At 39.8% G+C, this 19,780-nt stretch overlaps 2 protein-coding genes across 2 annotated transcripts; both read right to left on the bottom strand.

Annotated features, from left to right (window-relative positions):
• Positions 1-2,583: 2,583 nt before the first annotated feature.
• Positions 2,584-4,382, bottom strand: LOC115581433 (tripartite motif-containing protein 16-like). Its single transcript, XM_030416493.1, has one exon. It carries the CDS (start codon positions 4,380-4,382, stop codon positions 2,709-2,711), a length of 1,674 nt encoding a protein of 557 aa, XP_030272353.1. The 3' UTR covers positions 2,584-2,708.
• An 8,739-nt stretch (positions 4,383-13,121) lies between these two features.
• On the bottom strand, positions 13,122-14,918 carry LOC115581431 (tripartite motif-containing protein 16-like). Its single transcript, XM_030416490.1, has one exon. The coding sequence runs from the start codon at positions 14,916-14,918 to the stop codon at positions 13,242-13,244; it is 1,677 nt and encodes a 558-aa protein (XP_030272350.1). The 3' UTR covers positions 13,122-13,241.
• Positions 14,919-19,780: the final 4,862 nt, after the last annotated feature.

Genomic DNA, 19,780 nt, shown 5'->3' with positions numbered 1-19,780 from the left:
CTAGCACATGCTGTTTTGTCATGACTGATACCACGAGGACGGCTGCAACTGTCCCCATGCTAATTAAGCTAGTCATATCAAAACAGACCACACAACCGTATTTTGGAAGATTTTTAGTTCAAAATAGGCACAATTCATATATTTCATTGCTTATGATGAACAGAACAGGCAACCATAATGAGAAACTAATGCTAATGATAAACAAAATAATTCCCCAAATAACTTGTGGAGCAAACATGAGAAATTAGTTATTGTTGTATGTTGTATGTGTCATATAAACTTGTCATATAGTGATTAAATAATAATCTGTACAGAGGAAGGCAAAAAAGAATAGAAGAAAAGCAAACCACAAAGAAAAGTGTGAAGAAAACCAAAGAAAAAGAAGAGAGAAGAATCAGACTCTGAAGGGGAAGAAGATGTCTGCATCGTCTGCCTGGAAAGTTTCTCCAAATCCAGGGAAGTGTGGCTGCAGTGCTGGATGTGCAAGTCCTGGACACATAAAGATTGCACACCTGGGGCTGATGTCTACACATGTCACAGCTGTGACTCCAAATGACTGAATTCCCTTTTTTTTTTTAAATTCTCTCTGTGAGCCAGCAGAAATGTTCTGGGTTCTACAGAATTGTTCAGGAGCTGGTGGAATTGTTCACAAGGTAGCAGATTTTTTGGGGACAGGCGAGTGTTGCTCTCTTATTTTCTAAACATTTTTGTGCTTTTAATAAAACTTAAAGTCAAAGTTTATATTCATTGGAGCTTTAAAACAATGTGAATTTTGTTCACTAAAACAGTTCACTGTCTGTTCACATGTTTAATAAATGTTTTTTGTATTGCAAATTATTCCATTCTTTTTGTCCCAAAATGATATATTGAGTTTTTATAGCTTCGGTAACATCTGCACATTGACTCGAGGTAGGCCTATGTTTTACACAAAACAAAACGTATTAAATACCTTAATATTGTATACTGTGCTTATTTAGACAAAAAGCAGAAGATAATTAGTGAAATTTAATGTTTTTTTGATATGTTGCAACCGTCCCTGATCCGTGTTGCAACTGTCCCCAGGTTTGGGGTCAGTTGCAACGTCTGAATTCTTCTATTCAAATAAATATTGTGATTGATATGTTATGTGTAGCCATCTTTAAATGGTATGGGCCTTTAGCAGACAGATGTAGGTTTAATATGTAAAGATTTGGTGAGCCTAGTCCAAATAGTCTCTGAGTAACAGAGATTAATGTAAAAAGTGTTGCAACTGTCCCCAGTCTCCCCTAACCCAAGAAACCATAATCAATCAACATAACCCAAAATCAAATACTTAATTTTTTTAAAGTACTAGAAATTAATCTTGAAAATAAGTGGAAAATACCCATACTTAAACACCCAAAATGAATTAAATACATTTTAAAGCAGTATCTGATGATGATTTTAACCTTACAAACTTTGTCAGCTTTTAACTTCCGTAAATACACACATCATTATTTATCAACTTACTTTTAGCTTGAATACATCATGTTATTAACTGTGTTTTCAACTCATTTGTTATTAAATATAGAACATCTTAACTTGCATTTTAACAACATAACTTATTCAACATTTTACATTTTAACCTGCATTTCATCACATAATTAGTCCACAGCCCACAGTGCAGGCAGCACAGACACATAACTGAAAGCTCACCGGCTCCTTCTTCCTTCTTTGAACCGAGCTTTAGTCCTGCAGTCTCTTTTTCCCAAGTCCAGACTCTCCAACCATTTCTCTCACACGCTGCTCACTCCTCATTGTCCTGTGAGCGAGTGCCTCCAAACATCTTGATGACCAGATCACCTTCACCTGGTTCCTTCAATCAGCTGCCTGCAGGCTGGGAGACGTACCCATACCTGATGCACTCAGACAGACATGGGCGCGGCCTGCAGCTCAACTCAACACACATTAATTCATAAAGAAGGTAAAGAACTAACAGATTGTGCCTCATATCGCCCAATATCTTTATTAAATGTAGATCATAAATTACTCACTTCAATTCTTACAAAATGACTCAAATCCATTATTCCTAACATTATAAATGGACAGGGAATTTAAACCAACTTTGAATGACAATACTCTTAAAAACTGTTTAAGTAAAGGCTTGACTGATATAATCAGATAGTTACAGATAAAGGAACAGAGATTTTTGAGAACTTGTCAAAACTATACAACCTACCGAAATCAGACTTTTATAAATATTTACAAGTGAGAAGTTTCCTTGTGGAAGAAATATGACTACATAAAACAGTGAAGGACAAACACCCTTTAATAACTTGTATATTAAACATATCAGTAAAGTCTGTTAAACCACTCTTGTTCAGTGATTTCATGATCAGATTGACTTCATCCACACAATCAGTGTGTTGGAGCAGAATCTCAGCTATGTACAAGCAAATAATGAAGCATCTCCTTATTGATTATGATCATGTGAAGTGAAGTCATCAGGAGCAGCGAGAGCCTCCGTGGCTGAACAGACACAGGAAGGAGCGCCGCCTGAAGAAAGTCCAACATTTACACAACAACAAGAAGGCGGCAAAGTACCGCCCACAATGTTTGATTGACAGGTTGATCTGTGTGCAGTGAAGAAATGCCACAACAATCAGCTCTCAGCAACAATGATGGAAACACAACAAGTCTGAAGGAATGAAACACACAATTTAACCCACTGACCCTGAAATGACTTCAGTCTATTTCAGTTTACTGAACTCAGCAGTGGATTCAGAACAAACACAAACTCCAGCATAGAGAGGCTGAGTGAATGTGGTCTGGACTCTGTGGAGGAGAGTCATGGTGTCAGAGACGCTGTAGAAGGACAGAATACCTGCACTGTGATCCAGGTACACTCCAACTCTGGAGGACCGAGGACCTGAGACGGGAGTTTCAACACTGTCGTGATAAAAGTCATAATTGTCTGTGTAACAACATAACATCCAAGATTTGTCATTGAATCCAAATAAACATTCATATGAGTCCCCTGCTCTGCTGATATTCTTGTATGCGACTGCTACATGAACTCTCTCTCTCCACTCCACCTCCCAGTAACAACGTCCAGTCAGACTCTCTCTACTCAGGACCTGAAGCAACCCAGTGAATCTGTCTGGGTGACTAGAATAAGACTGTTGTTGATTCGTGTGTGTTGCTTTTCTGTTCCCCTCAGATAATAACAGCTGTGTGTGTGCTGTGTTTGTATCCAGTGTGATTTCACGTGAATATCTTAAGAAGTCAGCTCTGGTCTCGGGCTCTGGTTGTGGGTTTGACAGTAAAACATCCACTTGAGTCACTGTCAGTGAGATGTTGGTCCATGTCTCTCTCAGGACGTCCTGTAGTTTGTCTCTGAGCTCTGACACAGCTGCTGTCACATCCTCAAAGTACTTGAGAGGACGGATCTTGATGCTGGATGAGTGTGTAGACTCACTGAGTGCTGACAGTGAGGGGTAGTTGTGTAGAAACTGGTTGTGATCCTCTGTGTGTGAGAGCTTCTTCAGCTCAGCGTCTTTCCTCTTCAGCTCAGTGATCTCCTGCTCCAGCTTCTCCTGAAGCTCTTTGACTCGACTCACTTCAGTTTCCTGCTGGGATCTGACCTGCTGCTTCACATCAGAGCGTCTTTCCTCCATGAGACGGATCAGCTGGGTGAAGATCTTCTCACTGTGCTCCACTGCTTTATCAGCAGAGCCATTGATGGCCTCCACCTCCTGTTGAAGCAGCTTCACATCTTCCTCTCTGTCCTGGATTCTCTGCTGGATGTTGTGTCGACTCCCCTCCAGCTCTCTCTGCCTCTCAGTCCTCTCTGCTGCAGCTGACACTGTGTCGTGGCCTTTATGTTCGTCCACAGAGCAGAGATAACAGATACACTGCTGATCAGTACGACAGAACATCTTCATCACCTCATCGTGACGAGAGCAGATGTTCTCCTGGAGCTTCTCTGACGGCTCCACCAGCTTGTGTTTCTTTAAAGGAGCTGCTTCATAATGAGGCTGGAGGTGTTTCTCACAGAAAGAAGCCAAACAGACCAAACAGGACTTGACAGCTCTCAGTTTCCTCCCAGTGCAGACATCACAGGCCACATCTTCAGGTCCAGCATAGCAGAGATCAGCAGGAGCAGCTTGGAGTCCAGTCTTCTTCAGCTCCTCCACTAAAACTGCTAACATGGTGTTTTTCAGCAGCTCAGGCCTCGGTGTGAAGCTCTTCCTGCACTGAGGGCAGCTGTGGATCCCCTTCTCATCCTCTGTGTCCCAGTGGTCTTTAATACAGTTCTTGCAGTAGCTGTGTCCACAGGGAGTAGCCACCGGATCCTTCAGTAGATCCAAACAGATGGAACAAGAGAAAGTCTCTCGGTCCAGCTGAACTGCTTTCTGCTCCATTTCACCTCTCAGTGTCAACGACCGTCTGAGCTTCACTTCCTGATAACTGAAACTAGTCTGATCTCTGATCTGAACACGTGTGTTTGTGCAGCGAATGAGGTCTGTCAGCTCAGTTACGCCCATCCACAGACTGTAGATATGAAGGGGAGGGAACAAGGAAATATAGTGACAGAGTGGAGCTGCTGTGTGAGAGGAGGAAGAAGAGGGAGGGCTGATGGAGCTGTGAGTCACTCCAGGACGAGGAGCAGCTCTGTCAATCTGAACTTTGTTCCCTCTTTTACAACAGAGCCTCAGTTAAAACCTGCTCCACACTTGAAAACATCAAAGTTTGTAGTTGTAAAATGTTTCTTGGCTCCTCAGGCTTTGCTGATATTTCTCTGACTCTGTTCACTTTTCTTCTCCTGGTTAAAAACAGCTGACAGACAGTCGGGAGTGATCAAACTAAACTCTCATAAAGATTCAAGCTGCTGTATAATAGTTGTCTCACACAGTTAATGATCTACTTTGAAGCATTCGTGACAAAACAGTTGAGTGTTTTTGATTCCGTTCGATGGGAATATTTGTATTTGGTTCTCAAACGTTTTCGGTTTCAACAATCAGGTAATTGGATGTCTGAACTACTTATACAGTTCCCCCACTGCCAGAATAAAGAATTAATGGGTCCCTGTCTAATTCAGTATTTCTTGAGAAGGGGTGTTGTCAGGGCTGTCCACTTAGCTCTACACTTTTTGCACTTTTTATTGAGCCACTGGTTCAGGTGATAAGAGAGGATAAGGACATAACTGGTGCATTGACTGGAAACACACAGCATAAAATTTGTTTATATGTGGATGACATTCTTGTGACCCTTAGTAACCCCAAAGTAAGTCTCCCTAAATTACTGCATTTACTTAAAGAATTCAGCTTTTACTCTGGTTATAAACTTAATCTAAACAAAACCCAAACTTTAACCTTTAATCTGAACCCAAATGAAAACATTTATAGAACAAGCACATTTAAACCGACAGACAGTATAATGAAGTATCTTGGACTACAAATACCGAAAGATTTAACTACCATTTATGACCATAATTATACTTCCATAACAGCTGATATCAAGGCAGACTTAAACCTCTGGTCCCTATTACAGACAAATACGTACAGCCGGATAGACATAATTAAGATGAACGTGCTGCACCGTCTCCTGTACTTCTTCCAGTCGTTACCAATTGAGATACCACCAAAGCAATTTAATGAATGGAACAGGATGATATCTGCTTTTATCTGGGCAAAACAAAGGCCACAGATTAGATATCAGACACTACAGTTGCCCAAAGATAAAGGTGGTAGGGTCCTGCCCTGTTTGGAGGATTATTACAGAGCGGCACAGCTTCACTTCCTGGTCGGTTGGTGTGATCCGGAGTGTGAAGCAAAATGGAGTTAGAACAAAATATTATATGTGAACCTCTCCCATCTGTGTTGGGAGACAAATCCCTCTTGAAAAAGTACCTACTGGGAGATAAACTAAGTAACTGGATCGCAACCCCTCTGAACATATTGTACAAAATCCTCAAAGACTGTCAGTATGAAAGAAATGCACGACTATTACGCCGAGTAGCATTTGATACGGAATTCACAGCGGCCGAGCTGGACAGCAGGTTTACACGATGGACAAACTTGGGTATTACCTCATATCGCAAAATCTCTACTAATGCTGGTCTAGTTTACTTTATGTATCTCAGGGAAAAAAAACAATTTGGAGAAACAGGATCTCTTCAGGTATTTTCAATTGAGAGATTATTTTAATAAAAATATCAAAACTATTGGAGAGGAAGGAATGAACCTGATAGAGATATTTATTAATACTTACAAAGGAAATTCGAGCAGAAAACTGATTTCAAGGATTTATTCAGCTCTACAGGAGGACAGAGGTCTCTCCACAATGTACATTAAAGGGATAGTTCGGTTTTTTAAGTGGGGTCTCTCACTCCCGGTCAGTCGGCTCTGCCCCCCCCCCCTTGCTGTACGTGGTGCGCGCACACTTATACACGCTTTCATTATTTACTTTCATTTTTAAAAACGGCATCTGTCCAATTTTGCTTCGGGTGCGGGTCGGGCCTCGGTATCAATTTATAGCGGGTCGGCTCAGTTGCGGAATGTAATTTGTGATACTGTCAGAAAATGGGTCGGATGCGGTTTTAAGTATGGCGGATACAGCCGGGTGCGGAGGTTCTGCGTTTGAGAAAATGTAGTGCCAAAAGAAAGTGCAGTCTGACGGCGATGTAAAGCGGTATGAATTTTACCTATACAAGGTACACTTGAACTGATGCAGTGTTTCCCACAGGATTTTGTGAGACTGTGGTGGGTGGATGTCGGACCCTCAAAAACGAAAGTGAAAATAAAAAATTGCGCTCGCAGCAGTGAGTGACCCAGTTGTCTGTGTATTGTTGCCATGAGTGGTGTAGGAGCCATGAATGAATTGGTAGGTGTTTTTTCTATTGGACACAAGGTGAAGGGATACTGTTATCTTTTGGTGGTTGTTTTGGTTATGATATTTTATTATGTGGTCATATTGAATAGGGGATAGCGGGTCACATGGATATGGGCGGGGTTATTGGTTAATTTAGGCAGCTGTTCATCTCTCATTGTCAGAGGGGGAGAGAGAGAGAGAGGGTGAGCTGGGTCGCTGTATTTTTGTTGACCACTATTTATCTTTTGATCACTATGATTACTTTGATTTTGAGTTTGTGCATTTCATCTTGAGTTGATCATCGTTTTTTCCTTAATAAAAGGTTGAAACTTATTTTCGAATAGCAGTGAATTCTTTTAGAAAGCGCGTCAGACAATCAGGCCCAACCTCATTCTCTCAGCGACTCATTTGTTCGTTGAAGTCGCTTAAAGTGGGATGTAGGGAGAGTTGTATAAATGTGCAGTGTTGTGCCTGAACGCCTTCAATGAACGATCGTTCACAAACTCGTTCATATTTTGGGCGAACGTGAACTGAACGTACTGTATTTCTGCCTGATGAACGTTGTTGTGAACGCGTTTATTCTGGCGTTTGTGAACGGTGCGTTCTCACAGTTTAACTTCGTTTAAGAGAGTGCCAGATTTCCATCGAGCCTTCCAGGCGAAAACCGGCTAAAACACACCGTGAACAGGCTTTGATGTAGCGGAAAAACACCCTATCTGGCTGTTGTGCATAAAAAGGACGCTGGACGAAAGGTTTGTGTAACTCGCTTTACTTTCGATCAAAACGAAACTTAACCATTTCAGACAGAAACAGCTGCATACTAAACATGCAGTGAGGCATTACCAAACGAACACAGATTAATTCGTCCTGAACGGACACAACACTGGCAACACCAGCCACCACGGAGTCCCACCGCGCATGCGTCATCAATGTGCTAAGCATGGAGACAGAAACAAATGAAGGCTTTACATCTGTTTTTTTATTGTGGTATATCTAAAAAGTTTTGGAGTGATGCTGAATTTCATTTTTTTTATGCTGCTCTCTGTCCATTTTCTTACCCTTAAACATGGTGTTTGCTATGTTAACCCAGAAGATAATGCTCTTGAACACATGACGAACTTTGTTATCCTATGCAAAATGTTTTATTCACAAACAAAAATGAGCAAAATCACTACCTAAATTTGCTCCTTTTCTCCTGGAACTGAGCTCTTTGCTTAAATCTCTGATTTTGTTAAGTAACAAAAAAGTAATACCTTACTGAGTCATTATGAAAAGTTTTTCCCTGAAGCCACTGTCTGAACTATCTATTAATTTATTATTTTATTTTTCCCTTTCTTCTTCTTTTTTTCAAAATATTTATTTATTTACTTATTTATGTATTTTATTTTTAATTTGAACTCCAAAGCACCCGGCGAGCCTTTCAAGGTATGTGCAAGTGAATAAAAAATCAAAAGACACGGCAACGGTGAGCCAAAACAGATCCTCTACCACCCAAATTGCATTAACGGTGTACAGTAGCGGCTCCGTTGTCTTCATCTCCCAGCCGCAGCTGGACAACCTGGTTTTGCAGAATATTGTGGGAGAACTGCAGTTTCAGTGTTAAAACTGATAGAATAATAGCCGTCTGTGGTTCTATATGGGCTGTGGCAATAATTTTGAAAAATAATAGCTTGCATCAACATATTGAAAAAAAAAAAAGAACTATGAACTAGTTCATTTTTGGAACTGTGAACTTAGTTCAAAATTTTGAATTATGAACTATGAACTAAGCTAGTTCATTTTAAAATTTGTGAACTGAACTTTGAACTAGTTCGTGTAGAAAGTGAACTTTCCCAACACTGTAAATGTGTATTTTGGATGTTTTCTTTCCACTAGTCTGAAAGAAGACATGTTATGGAAGCAAAATAGCCCAAAATGTTTTTGCCTGCCATGTCTCCCCTTAAGGCTGCAACTAATGATGAATTGATGATGTACCCTCCGAATCCATTTCATTTTGTATTACAATTTAGCTTACAGTTTAATTACTTATTAAAAAATTAACTAAAAAATAAACTAATTCAACACAGGTAACCACTTTTGCTTTATTTCTTTGATGGCTCAGATGTATGCTCTAGTTGATTTTGTGTTTTCACCATTCTTATCCATACAACCGATGTGTTTGTGATTAAATTGTGTACAAGAGTACACAGTTCTTCATAGATCTAGCCTCTTCATTTTGCTTTCAAAGTGCACCAGATTGATGCATTTAACTTTAAAATGTTAAAAAAAATCTTCTGGGGGAGCATGCCCCCGGACCCCCCTACAACGTACACTTGAACTGATGCAAAAATTTTTAGGTGAGCCTTGTTTTAGGTGGTTAATTTCGCTTTTTTGCTGGACTCCGTTCACTGCAGTACACAGCTGAGCCTCTGGGCTGGAGCGGCTCTCTACTTCTCCAAACTGAGGCTGCGCTGATCGGTGATTATGTTAGGGAACAGATCGACTATAGATATGTACTTTATATGACCCCACTTCAAAAAACACCAACTATCCCTTTAAATCAAGATGGGAAAAGAAGCTAACATACAGTTAACTGAAGATGATTGGCTAAATATCTGTAGGACACTGTCCACCACCTCCAGCTCAGATTTATGGAGGGAATTCACCTGGAAATGCACTGTAAGATTTTTTATAACTCAGAGAATCAAAAGTTTACAGACCAATAATCTAGACCAAGGACGATGTTGGAGAGGGTGTGGCAATATGTCGGCTGGCCACTTCCACAGCAGCAATCAAATCAATAATAATTTTGCAGCCTGATCTCCGTTTCGGAGTCATATACTTAGGCAACATACCAATTAAAATAAATAAACAAGACAGATACCTACTGCAGCTATTATTAGCAAGTAGTAAAAAGGTAATAACCAGGAAATGGCTGAGCAAGGAGTGCCCGACGATTTCAGACTGGATAGGAATAATTTAAGAAATTCACAACATGGAACATTAGGTTAACATTTTCGCTGAGACACAACACTGAAAAAGCTGACCAATATTGGCAGAAATGGAGGGACTACATAGATAAGAGGTGAGCTTACCACTGAATGTATATTCTGTGTGGAATGATGTTTTTTACTGGAGACATTGGGGACTGTACGAAGGAAGGTATTTTGTGTCACTGTGGACTCTAATGGAGAACTGTGGGTCCCTTCTCTAATATTTTAGCCTACTTATTTTGATGTTTGTCTCTTAATGTTTTTACTGGTCTTAAAATGCTATTTTTATTTTTTTTTCATTATTATTATTATTATTATTATTATTATTTTATTTTTTTTAATGCAATTTTTAATGTCTTTTAAATGAAATGTTTATGTCTTTTAATGTAATTTGTGTATGCCTGTAAAGCACTTTGAGTTGCCTTGTGTCTGAATTGTGCTATACAAATAAACTCGCCTTGCCTTGCCCTGCCTTAAAAACTCTGGATCCGACCCTTCAGCCTGTTTTCTGCCAGCCCTTTGTTTTTTACAGAACCTGTCATTGTGTTTTGCTGTAGATGACCCTGTCTGATGTACCTGTTCTGTGTGTATATTTACATGTCTGTGTCTGTGTTTTGTTTTTCACTGGAAAAAAATCAATAAAAAAAAGTTTAAAAAAAAGGAAAAAAGAATCTCATCCTGAGCCAAAGCAGCATTTCAAGCTTCAGACGTGTCGAAACAAATAAGAACCCTTTACAATGTGCAGCATATCGCCCTATCTCTGTCCTGAATTCAGAGAGAAAAGATTGTGCTAAAATCCTGCAAGAAGATTAGAAGGAATTATTCCTAAACTTGTTCACATAGATCAAATTGGATTTGTAAAATTAAGGCAAATTGTGGATAACATGTGTAAGTTATTTCATACAATGTACTTTGCCAACTCATTGGTCACTCCAGCTGTTGCGATATCGTTGGACGCCGTAAAGGCGTTCGACTGCATTGAATGGCCCAATCTCTTCAAAACACTGTATAAATTTGGATTTGGTCCCAATTTCATTAAGTATATTTCTTTGATTTATTCACAACCAAAAGCCAAAATTATTACAAACAGTAGAATTTCTAATCAATTTCAGTTTAACCGTGGGACCTCGCAAGGGTGTAATTTGGGCCTTCAGCTCTTTATTTTATTATTAGAACCTCTGGCCATTTTAATCAGAAATAACCATAATATTAAAGGTGTTCCAGCCCACGTAACAGAAATAAAACTAGGTCTTTTTGTGGATGACATATTGTTGACAGTATCTGACTCACCCACCTCTCTTAAATATATTCTGGAGACAGTGAAAGATTTTGGCTCATTTCAGGTTGTAAGGTGAACTGAGATGAATCTGAAGCTCTACCTTTAAATGTTTACTGCCCTAAATCACATATTATTGGTTTGCCATTCAAATGGTCTCCTGAGGGAATGCATTATCTTGGTGTAACTTTGAAATAATTTGAAAAACCTTATTAATGATATCAAGGCAGATATGGAAAGGTGGAAAAGCCTCCCACTGACTAACTGGGGTCGAATACATACTATAAAAATGAATGTCCTACAGAGGATAAGTTTTCCTATGTCTGCCATCTCACTTCCCCTAGATAAAAAGTTTTTAAAAGAAATTGAAGTTCTTTTCAGAAATGTTATCTGGAATAACAAGACCCCTCGGGTCAGTGTTAAAAACATGTACGTGGACGGGGACATGGGGGGCCTCAGCCTCCCTAATGTATACAAATACTATATAGCATTTAACACTAGATATCCCTTGAAGTGGAGTTACAGGGCTGAATTAAGAGATACCAGCTAGGAAAGCATTGAACAGGAAGCCTTAGATATGCAAAAAGACAACCTTTCATTACGAGGGATGTGGTATGCTCCTATATGTAAAAAAATGACAATCCTCTGATTCATTTTTCTTGCTCTATGGTGAACAAAATTCAAGATATGATCAATTTAAAGTTAACAACTCTCCAAATGCTCCCTTGTGGAACAACTATAAGCTTACCTTGAATGGCAAACCTCTTAAAAATGAACTTTGGGAAAGTAAAGGTATAAGAACTATTGGTGACTTGATAAACACCAGGGACAGAAAATTCAAATATTTTGCCGAACTTTCAGATTCATACAGAATTGACGACAAGGATGACCTAATTCATATGCAGATAAGATCTCACCTGATGTCTTATTTCGGTGAAGTGGTTAAAATATCCACAGTGTCAGAGCCGGAAATCATACTTGAATCAATGTTCAAACAGAAACATAAGATTGCTTCTAAACTTTATAAAATGTTAAACAGCCCAAAAGGAAATAACTGGAATGTGGTTCAAAGAAATTGGGAAATTGATCTGGACAGACCATTAGGAATGGAAAACTGGAGTCAAATTTGGAAAGATTGACATAAAATATCAAAATCATTAAAAAGTAAAATTATAAATTGTAATATTATACGCAGAACATATTTTACCCCTGTTCGACTGCACAATATGAACTCCTCTGTCTCTGACTGCTGTTGGCTCTGTTTTTGTTTATCAGTTTTTTTCTCCTTTTTCTTCCCCACTAAATTCATTTATTTATCGTATATGTAAACCATACTTATTGCCTTTGTATTTTATGTTTGTTTAGATTTTGCCGTGTTGTTGTTGTTGTTGTTTTATCACTTTTACTTTATATGAACTGAAAAATGTATTGGTAACTACAATTAATTTGATTGTGTCTTATTATCTTTGACTCTCTGGCTGCCAATAAAGATTTAAATAACAAGCTAGTGGAGCACGAGTCCAACCAGATTATTGATATCTGAATGTTTTATCTTATATTTTATTACTCTTATTGTTTTATAACATGAAGTCAGGATCATTTTGTATTATGAGTAAAACACATTCTTCTAGTTATGAACTCTCATATTAGTTTGACATGTTCTCCGTCAGCTCTGTATGAAACCCTGAATGAAGACGAGGAGAAAAGACTTTGTTCATGTTTGTTTATTCATGATTTAAAGCTTCAGTTTGTTCACACGTCCCGTCAGTAAAGTCTGTTAAAGCACTCTTGTTCAGTGATTTCATGATCAGATTGACTTCATCCACACAATCAGTGTGTTGGAGCAGAATCTCAGCTATGTACAAGCAAATAATGAAGCATCTCCTTATTGATTATGATCATGTGAAGTGAAGTCATCAGGAGCAGCGAGAGCCTCCGTGGCTGAACAGACACAGGAAGGAGCGCCGCCTGAAGAAAGTCCAACATTTACACAACAACAAGAAGGCGGCAAAGTACCGCCCACAATGTTTGATTGACAGGTTGATCTGTGTGCAGTGAAGAAATGCCACAACAATCAGCTCTCAGCAACAATGATGGAAACACAACAAGTCTGATGGAATGAAACACACAATTTAACCCACTGACCCTGAAATGACTTCAGTCTATTTGAGTTTACTGAACTCAGCAGTGGAGTCAGAACCATAAACCCAAACTCCAGCATAGAGAGGCTGAGTGAATGTGGTCTGGACTCTGTGGAGGAGAGTCATGGTGTCAGAGACGCTGTAGAAGGACAGAATACCTGCACTGTGATCCAGGTACACTCCAACTCTGGAGGACTGAGGACCTGAGACGGGAGTTTGGAAGTTGTTGTGATGAAATTCATAATTGTATGTGTAACAATATAACATCCAAGATTTGTCATTGTATCCAAATCCACATTCCTCTGAGCTCCCTGCTCTGCTGATATTCTTGTATGCGACTGCTACATAAACTGTTCCTCTCCACTCCACCTCCCAGTAACAACGTCCAGTCAGACTCTCTCTACTCAGGACCTGATCCCAGTCAGTGAATCTGTCTGGGTGACTAGAATAAGACTGTTGTTGACTCGTGTATGTTGCTTTTCTGTTCCCCTCAGATAATAACAGCTTTGTGTATGCTGTGTTTGGATCCAGTGTGATTTCACGTGAATATCTTAAGAAGTCAGCTCTGGTCTCGGGCTCTGGTTGTGGGTTTGACAGTAAAACATCCACTTGAGTCACTGTCAGTGAGATGTTGGTCCATGTCTCTCTCAGGACGTCCTGTAGTTTGTCTCTGAGCTCTGACACAGCTGCTGTCACATCCTCAAAGTACTTGAGAGGACGGATCTTGATGCTGGATGAGTGTGTAGACTCACTGAGTGCTGACAGTGAGGGGTAGTTGTGTAGAAACTGGTTGTGATCCTCTGTGTGTGAGAGCTTCTTCAGCTCAGCGTCTTTCCTCTTCAGCTCAGTGATCTCCTGCTCCAGCTTCTCCTGAAGCTCTTTGACTCGACTGACTTCAGTTTCCTGCTGGGATCTGACCTGCTGCTTCACATCAGAGCGTCTTTCCTCCATGAGACGGATCAGCTGGGTGAAGATCTTCTCACTGTGCTCCACTGCTTTATCAGCAGAGCCATTGATGGCCTCCACCTCCTGTTGAAGCAGCTTCACATCTTCCTCTCTGTCCTGGATTCTCTGCTGGATGTTGTGTCGACTCCCCTCCAGCTCTCTCTGCCTCTCAGTCCTCTCTGCTGCAGCTGACACTGTGTCGTGGCCTTTATGTTCGTCCACAGAGCAGAGATAACAGATACACTGCTGATCAGTACGACAGAACATCTTCATCACCTCATCGTGACGAGAGCAGATGTTCTCCTGGAGCTTCTCTGACGGCTCCACCAGCTTGTGTTTTCCATAGGCAGGGATTTCAAAGTGAGGCTGGAGGTGTTTTTCACAGAAAGAAGCCAGACAGAACAAACAGGACTTGACAGCTCTCAGTTTCCTCCCAGTGCAGACATCACAGGCCACATCTTCAGGTCCAGCATAGCAGAGATCAGCAGGAGCAGCTTGGAGTCCAGTCTTCTTCAGCTCCTCCACTAAAACTGCTAACATGGTGTTTTTCAGCAGCTCAGGCCTCGGTGTGAAGCTCTTCCTGCACTGAGGGCAGCTGTGGATCCCCTTCTCATCCTCTGTGTCCCAGTGGTCTTTAATACAGTTCTTGCAGTAGCTGTGTCCACAGGGAGTAGCCACCGGATCCTTCAGTAGATCCAAACAGATGGAACAAGAGAAAGTCTCTCGGTCCAGCTGAACTGCTTTCTGCTCCATTTCACCTCTCAGTGTCAACGACCGTCTGAGTTTCACTTCCTGATAACTGAAACTAGTCTGAGCTCTGATCTGAACACGTGTGTTTGTGCAGCGAATGAGGTCTGTCAGCTCAGTTACGCCCATCCACAGACTGTAGATATGAAGGGGAGGGAACAAGGAAATATAGTGACAGAGTGGAGCTGCTGTGTGAGAGGAGGAAGAAGAGGGAGGGCTGATGGAGCTGTGAGTCACTCCAGGACGAGGAGCAGCTCTGTCAATCTGAACTTTGTTCCCTCTTTTACAACGAAGCCAGGGGTGGTTTCTCACATGGGCAGCTGCCCAGGGCGGTATTTGTGGAGGGGCAGCATGAGCACCTGCAAAAAAAAACATATATACACATTATATCATCATTTTTCTATTCGTTTGCATTCATTTCCTCTGGTTTTTGTTTTGCTCATTTACACGCCAAGTGAATGATGTCATGTTGCCGTGTGGGCGCCCTCTGTTTTATAAAGGTGCGTCTTCTGCTGAGAGTCTCACACAGAGTTTGTGGAAGAAGGGGGGCGGGGCGAGGGACGGGTTCATCTACTGGGGCGTGGAAGCAGGGGATTCATATAACAGTGCACCAGTAATGCAATTAATAGTTTAAAGTCAATCACATCAAAAATTCCTTCCACATAAAGCACATTTCAGTCATAACAATATTGTGAATAAAAGCCCATAGTTTCACATGTTATTTTTCGGGGTTCGGTCAAATAGTGAAATATATTACAAAACGAGGTGAAATGGTTTAGTCTTAACTCTTGGTTAACGGTGTTGGGGGATGCGTAATATGTTGATTCCTGTGTGTGAAATAAACAAACTGATAAGAAGAGGACAAAGTCATCCGGTGCCCAGTTCAGGAAAAAGAGAAAAGAAGAAAAGGAGAAACGAGCAAAAAATAAAGGTATGGAGCCATGTCATCTACTCTTCATCATGCATGTAATGTAATGAAATGACGTTATTTTATTTTATCATCATCAGTATTAAATTGTTATAATAATTATCTATATTTATTTTTCTTTCTCTCTCTTTCCCCTGTGAGGTATTTATTTATTTATTTATTTATTCATTTAGTTGTGTCAACTCTGTTCAGGGTCGAAGGGGATTTATGTCTGGAGGGTATGGGGCGGTAGAGAAAGGTAGTTTTAGCAAAACGGGATGAAAATAATATGTTTAGTTTAAATGACTAGTTTAACAGACTTGTTTTAGTGACAACATTGGAGACAGTGTAAATGAATATTAATTGGAAATATAAAAGGTATGTTCTTTCATTTTTTCGTAGACATTCATATATTTTTGAAGCTGCTTTTCTTTTTAATTATATATATGTATATGTATACATGTATTTTTTTTGTCATTTATTTTTGGGGGGCAGTGGAAGATGTTCAAAGATAGGAGAGAGGGAAGGAAGAACAAAAAAGTAAGGATACAGTTTGTGTAAATAACAACTGTGTGTTCGTCCTCAGCCAGTCAACAATTTAAGTTAGAAGGAATAGATAAATTAACCAAGAGGGAGGGCCAAAGTAGGCTCAGTTGACTTGCTCATCAGCCGTGTGCTGCAAATGTTTTTTTTATTCGTTTAATTTTCATTTTTTTGTACGGGAAGGGTTCCAGTTTAGTAAGGACCCCAGTATCCATGTGATCTGGTACACATGGAAAACACAAAGCTAGCCATGGGAGGTGGTAGCATCAATGGAGGTCACATTACTTTTCTTTATTTTGTTTATTTTCTTTTACAATTATCTTTATTCATTTTTTTGTTTTTGCTTGTTCAGGTGGTTCGTACACGAGGAAATTGTTGGATTTGGCTCAAACAGATGATCAGCAGGAAAGGAAATCTAAGGCAGTTAGTTGTACTAAGTTGTTTGGTTTGGAAGGGAAGGGTGGGGACCCCGTACAGGGGGACGAAACTAGACGATAAAAAAGTTATGCCCCCTTAATGATGACAGACAGGAAACATTCTTGCAGACAAGGATGGGATATTAGCTGAAGGTAAATGGTCTTGCATTTTTATGACACTTTTCCAGTCTACTGACCGCACAAAGTTACAATACTTGCCACATTCACACACACATTCATACACTGATGGTGGAAACTGCCATGCAAGGTGCCAACTGTTCATCAGGAGCAATCTGGGGTTCAGTATCTTGCTCAAGGACACTTCGACATGCAGCTGGGATTCGAACCAGTCACCTTCCGATTACTAGACGACCCGCTCTACCTACTGAGGTACAGCCACCCAAAATAGAAAAAGATCAGAAATAGCAAAATAATTTCTTAAATATTACCAAAAATTGTATACTCCCGAAACACAGGAAAATCAGATGGAAATTCAAATTCAAAAGTATTTGGAATATATGACTCTGCGAGAAGTAACGGAAGACCAAAATAATCATTAATTAAGTCAATAACGGAGACAGAATTGTCAATGACCAAGATTCAGCTTTCTTTCTTTTCTTTCTTTTTATTTAGAAGTTGCCAGGGCCAATACCAGGTGAAAAACCTTAAACACAAACACAGATAGAAGGTCAGGAAAAATGTAGGGGAGACTGGGGACAGTTGCAACAAGGGAAGGTTGCAACAAGCCTTATTTCTCCAATCAGAAACATGCTAGAGTGATGACACTCACTGCACATGCTCAGTTAGACCCTCTGCCCACCAAGAAGAGAGAGGCCATATTGAGCATCTGGTCCTGCTTCTATCAAGACAAAGTTGTTTTGGAGGTATGAAAGTAGCTTTTTTCATGAGCTGTGTTTTTGTCATACTGTCCTGATCTTTTGTATGAATTAATCCAAACCTACCTAGTTTGAATCACTATTTTGTTGACTATCAAATGACATGGTTTACATGTGTCAGTGTCAATGTGGCTAGCTAGCACATGATGTTTTGTCATGACTGATACCATGAGGACGGCTGCAACTGTCCCCATGCTAATTAAGCTAGTCATATCAAAACAGACCACACAACCGTATTTTTGAAGATTTTTAGTTCAAAATAGGCACAATTAATATATTTCATTGCTCAGGATGAACAGAACAGGCAACCATAATGAGAAACTAATGCTAATGATAAACAAAATAATTCCCCAAATAACTTGTGGAGCAAACATGAGAAATTAGTTATTGTTGTATGTTGTATGTGTCATATAAACTTGTCATATAGTGATTAAATAATAATCTGTACAGAGGAAGGCAAAAAAGAATAGAAGAAAAGCAAACCACAAAGAAAAGTGTGAAGAAAACCAAAGAAAAAGAAGAGAGAAGAATCAGACTCTGAAGGGGAAGAAGATGTCTGCATCGTCTGCCTGGAAAGTTTCTCCAAATCCAGGGAAGTGTGGCTGCAGTGCTGGACACATAAAGATTGCACACCTGGGGCTGATGTCTACACATGTCACAGCTGTGACTCCAAATGACTGAATTCCCTTTTTTTTTATTCTCTCTGTGAGCCAGCAGAAATGTTCTGGGTTCTACAGAATTGTTCAGGAGCTGGTGGAATTGTTCACAAGGCAGCAGATTTTTTGGGGACAGGCGAGTGTTGCTCTCTTATTTTCTAAACATTTTTGTGCCTTTAATAAAACTTAGTCAAAGTTTATATTCACTGGAGCTTTAAAACAACGTGAATTTTGTTCACTAAAACAGTTCACTGTTTGTTCACATGTTTAATAAATGCTTTTTGTGTTGCAATTTATTCCATTCTTTATGTCCCAAAATGATATATTGAGTTTTTATAGCTTCGGTAACATCTGCACATTGACTCGAGGTAGGCCTATGTTTTACACAAAACAAAACTTATTAAATACCTTAATATTGTATGCTGTGCTTATTTAGACAAAAAGCAGAAGATAATTAGTGAAATTTAATGTTTTTTTGATATGTTGCAACCGTCCCTGATCTGTGTTGCAACTGTCCCCAGGTTTGGGGTCAGTTGCAACATCTGAATTCCTCTATTCAAATAAATATTGTGATTGATATGTTATGTGTAGCCATCTTTAAATGGTATGGGCATTTAGCAGACAGATGTAGGTTTAATATGTAAAGATTTGGTGAGCCTCGTCCAAATAGTCTCTGAGTAACTGAGATTGATGTAAAAAGTGTTGCAACTGTCCCCAGTCTCCCCTAACCCAAGAAACCATAATCAATCAACATAACCCAAAATCAAATACTTATTTCTTTTAAAGTACTAGAAATTAATCTTGAAAATAAGTGGAAAATACCCATACTTAAACACCCAAAATGAATTAAATACATTTTAAAGCAGTATCTGATGATGATTTTAACCTTACAAACTTTGTCAGCTTTTAACTTCCGTAAATACACACATCATTATTTATCAACTTACTTTTAGCTTCAATACACCATGTTATTAACTGTGTTTTCAACCCACTTGTTATTAAATATAGAACATTTTAACTTGCATTTTAATCACATAACTTATTCAACACTTTACATTTTAACCTGCATTTCATCACATAATCAGTCCACAGCCCACAGTGCAGGCAGCACAGACACATAACTGAAAGCTCACCGGCTCCTTCTTCCTTCTTTGAACCGAGCTTTAGTCCTGCAGTCTCTTTTTCCCAAGTCCAGACTCTCCAACCATTTCTCTCACACGCTGCTCACTCCTCATTGTCCTGTGAGCGAGTGCCTCCAAACATCTTGATGACCAGATCACCTTCACCTGGTTCCTTCAATCAGCTGCCTGCAGGCTGGGAGACGTACCCATACCTGATGCACTCAGACAGACATGGGCGCGGCCTGCAGCTCAACTCAACACACATTAATTCATAAAGAAGGTAAAGAACTAACAGATTGTGCCTCGTATCGCCCAATATCTTTATTAAA

Source organism: Sparus aurata, chromosome 5 (assembly GCF_900880675.1).
Source record: "Sparus aurata chromosome 5, fSpaAur1.1, whole genome shotgun sequence".
NCBI lineage: Eukaryota > Metazoa > Chordata > Actinopteri > Spariformes > Sparidae > Sparus > Sparus aurata.
This window is presented reverse-complemented; position numbering and strand designations above follow the sequence as displayed.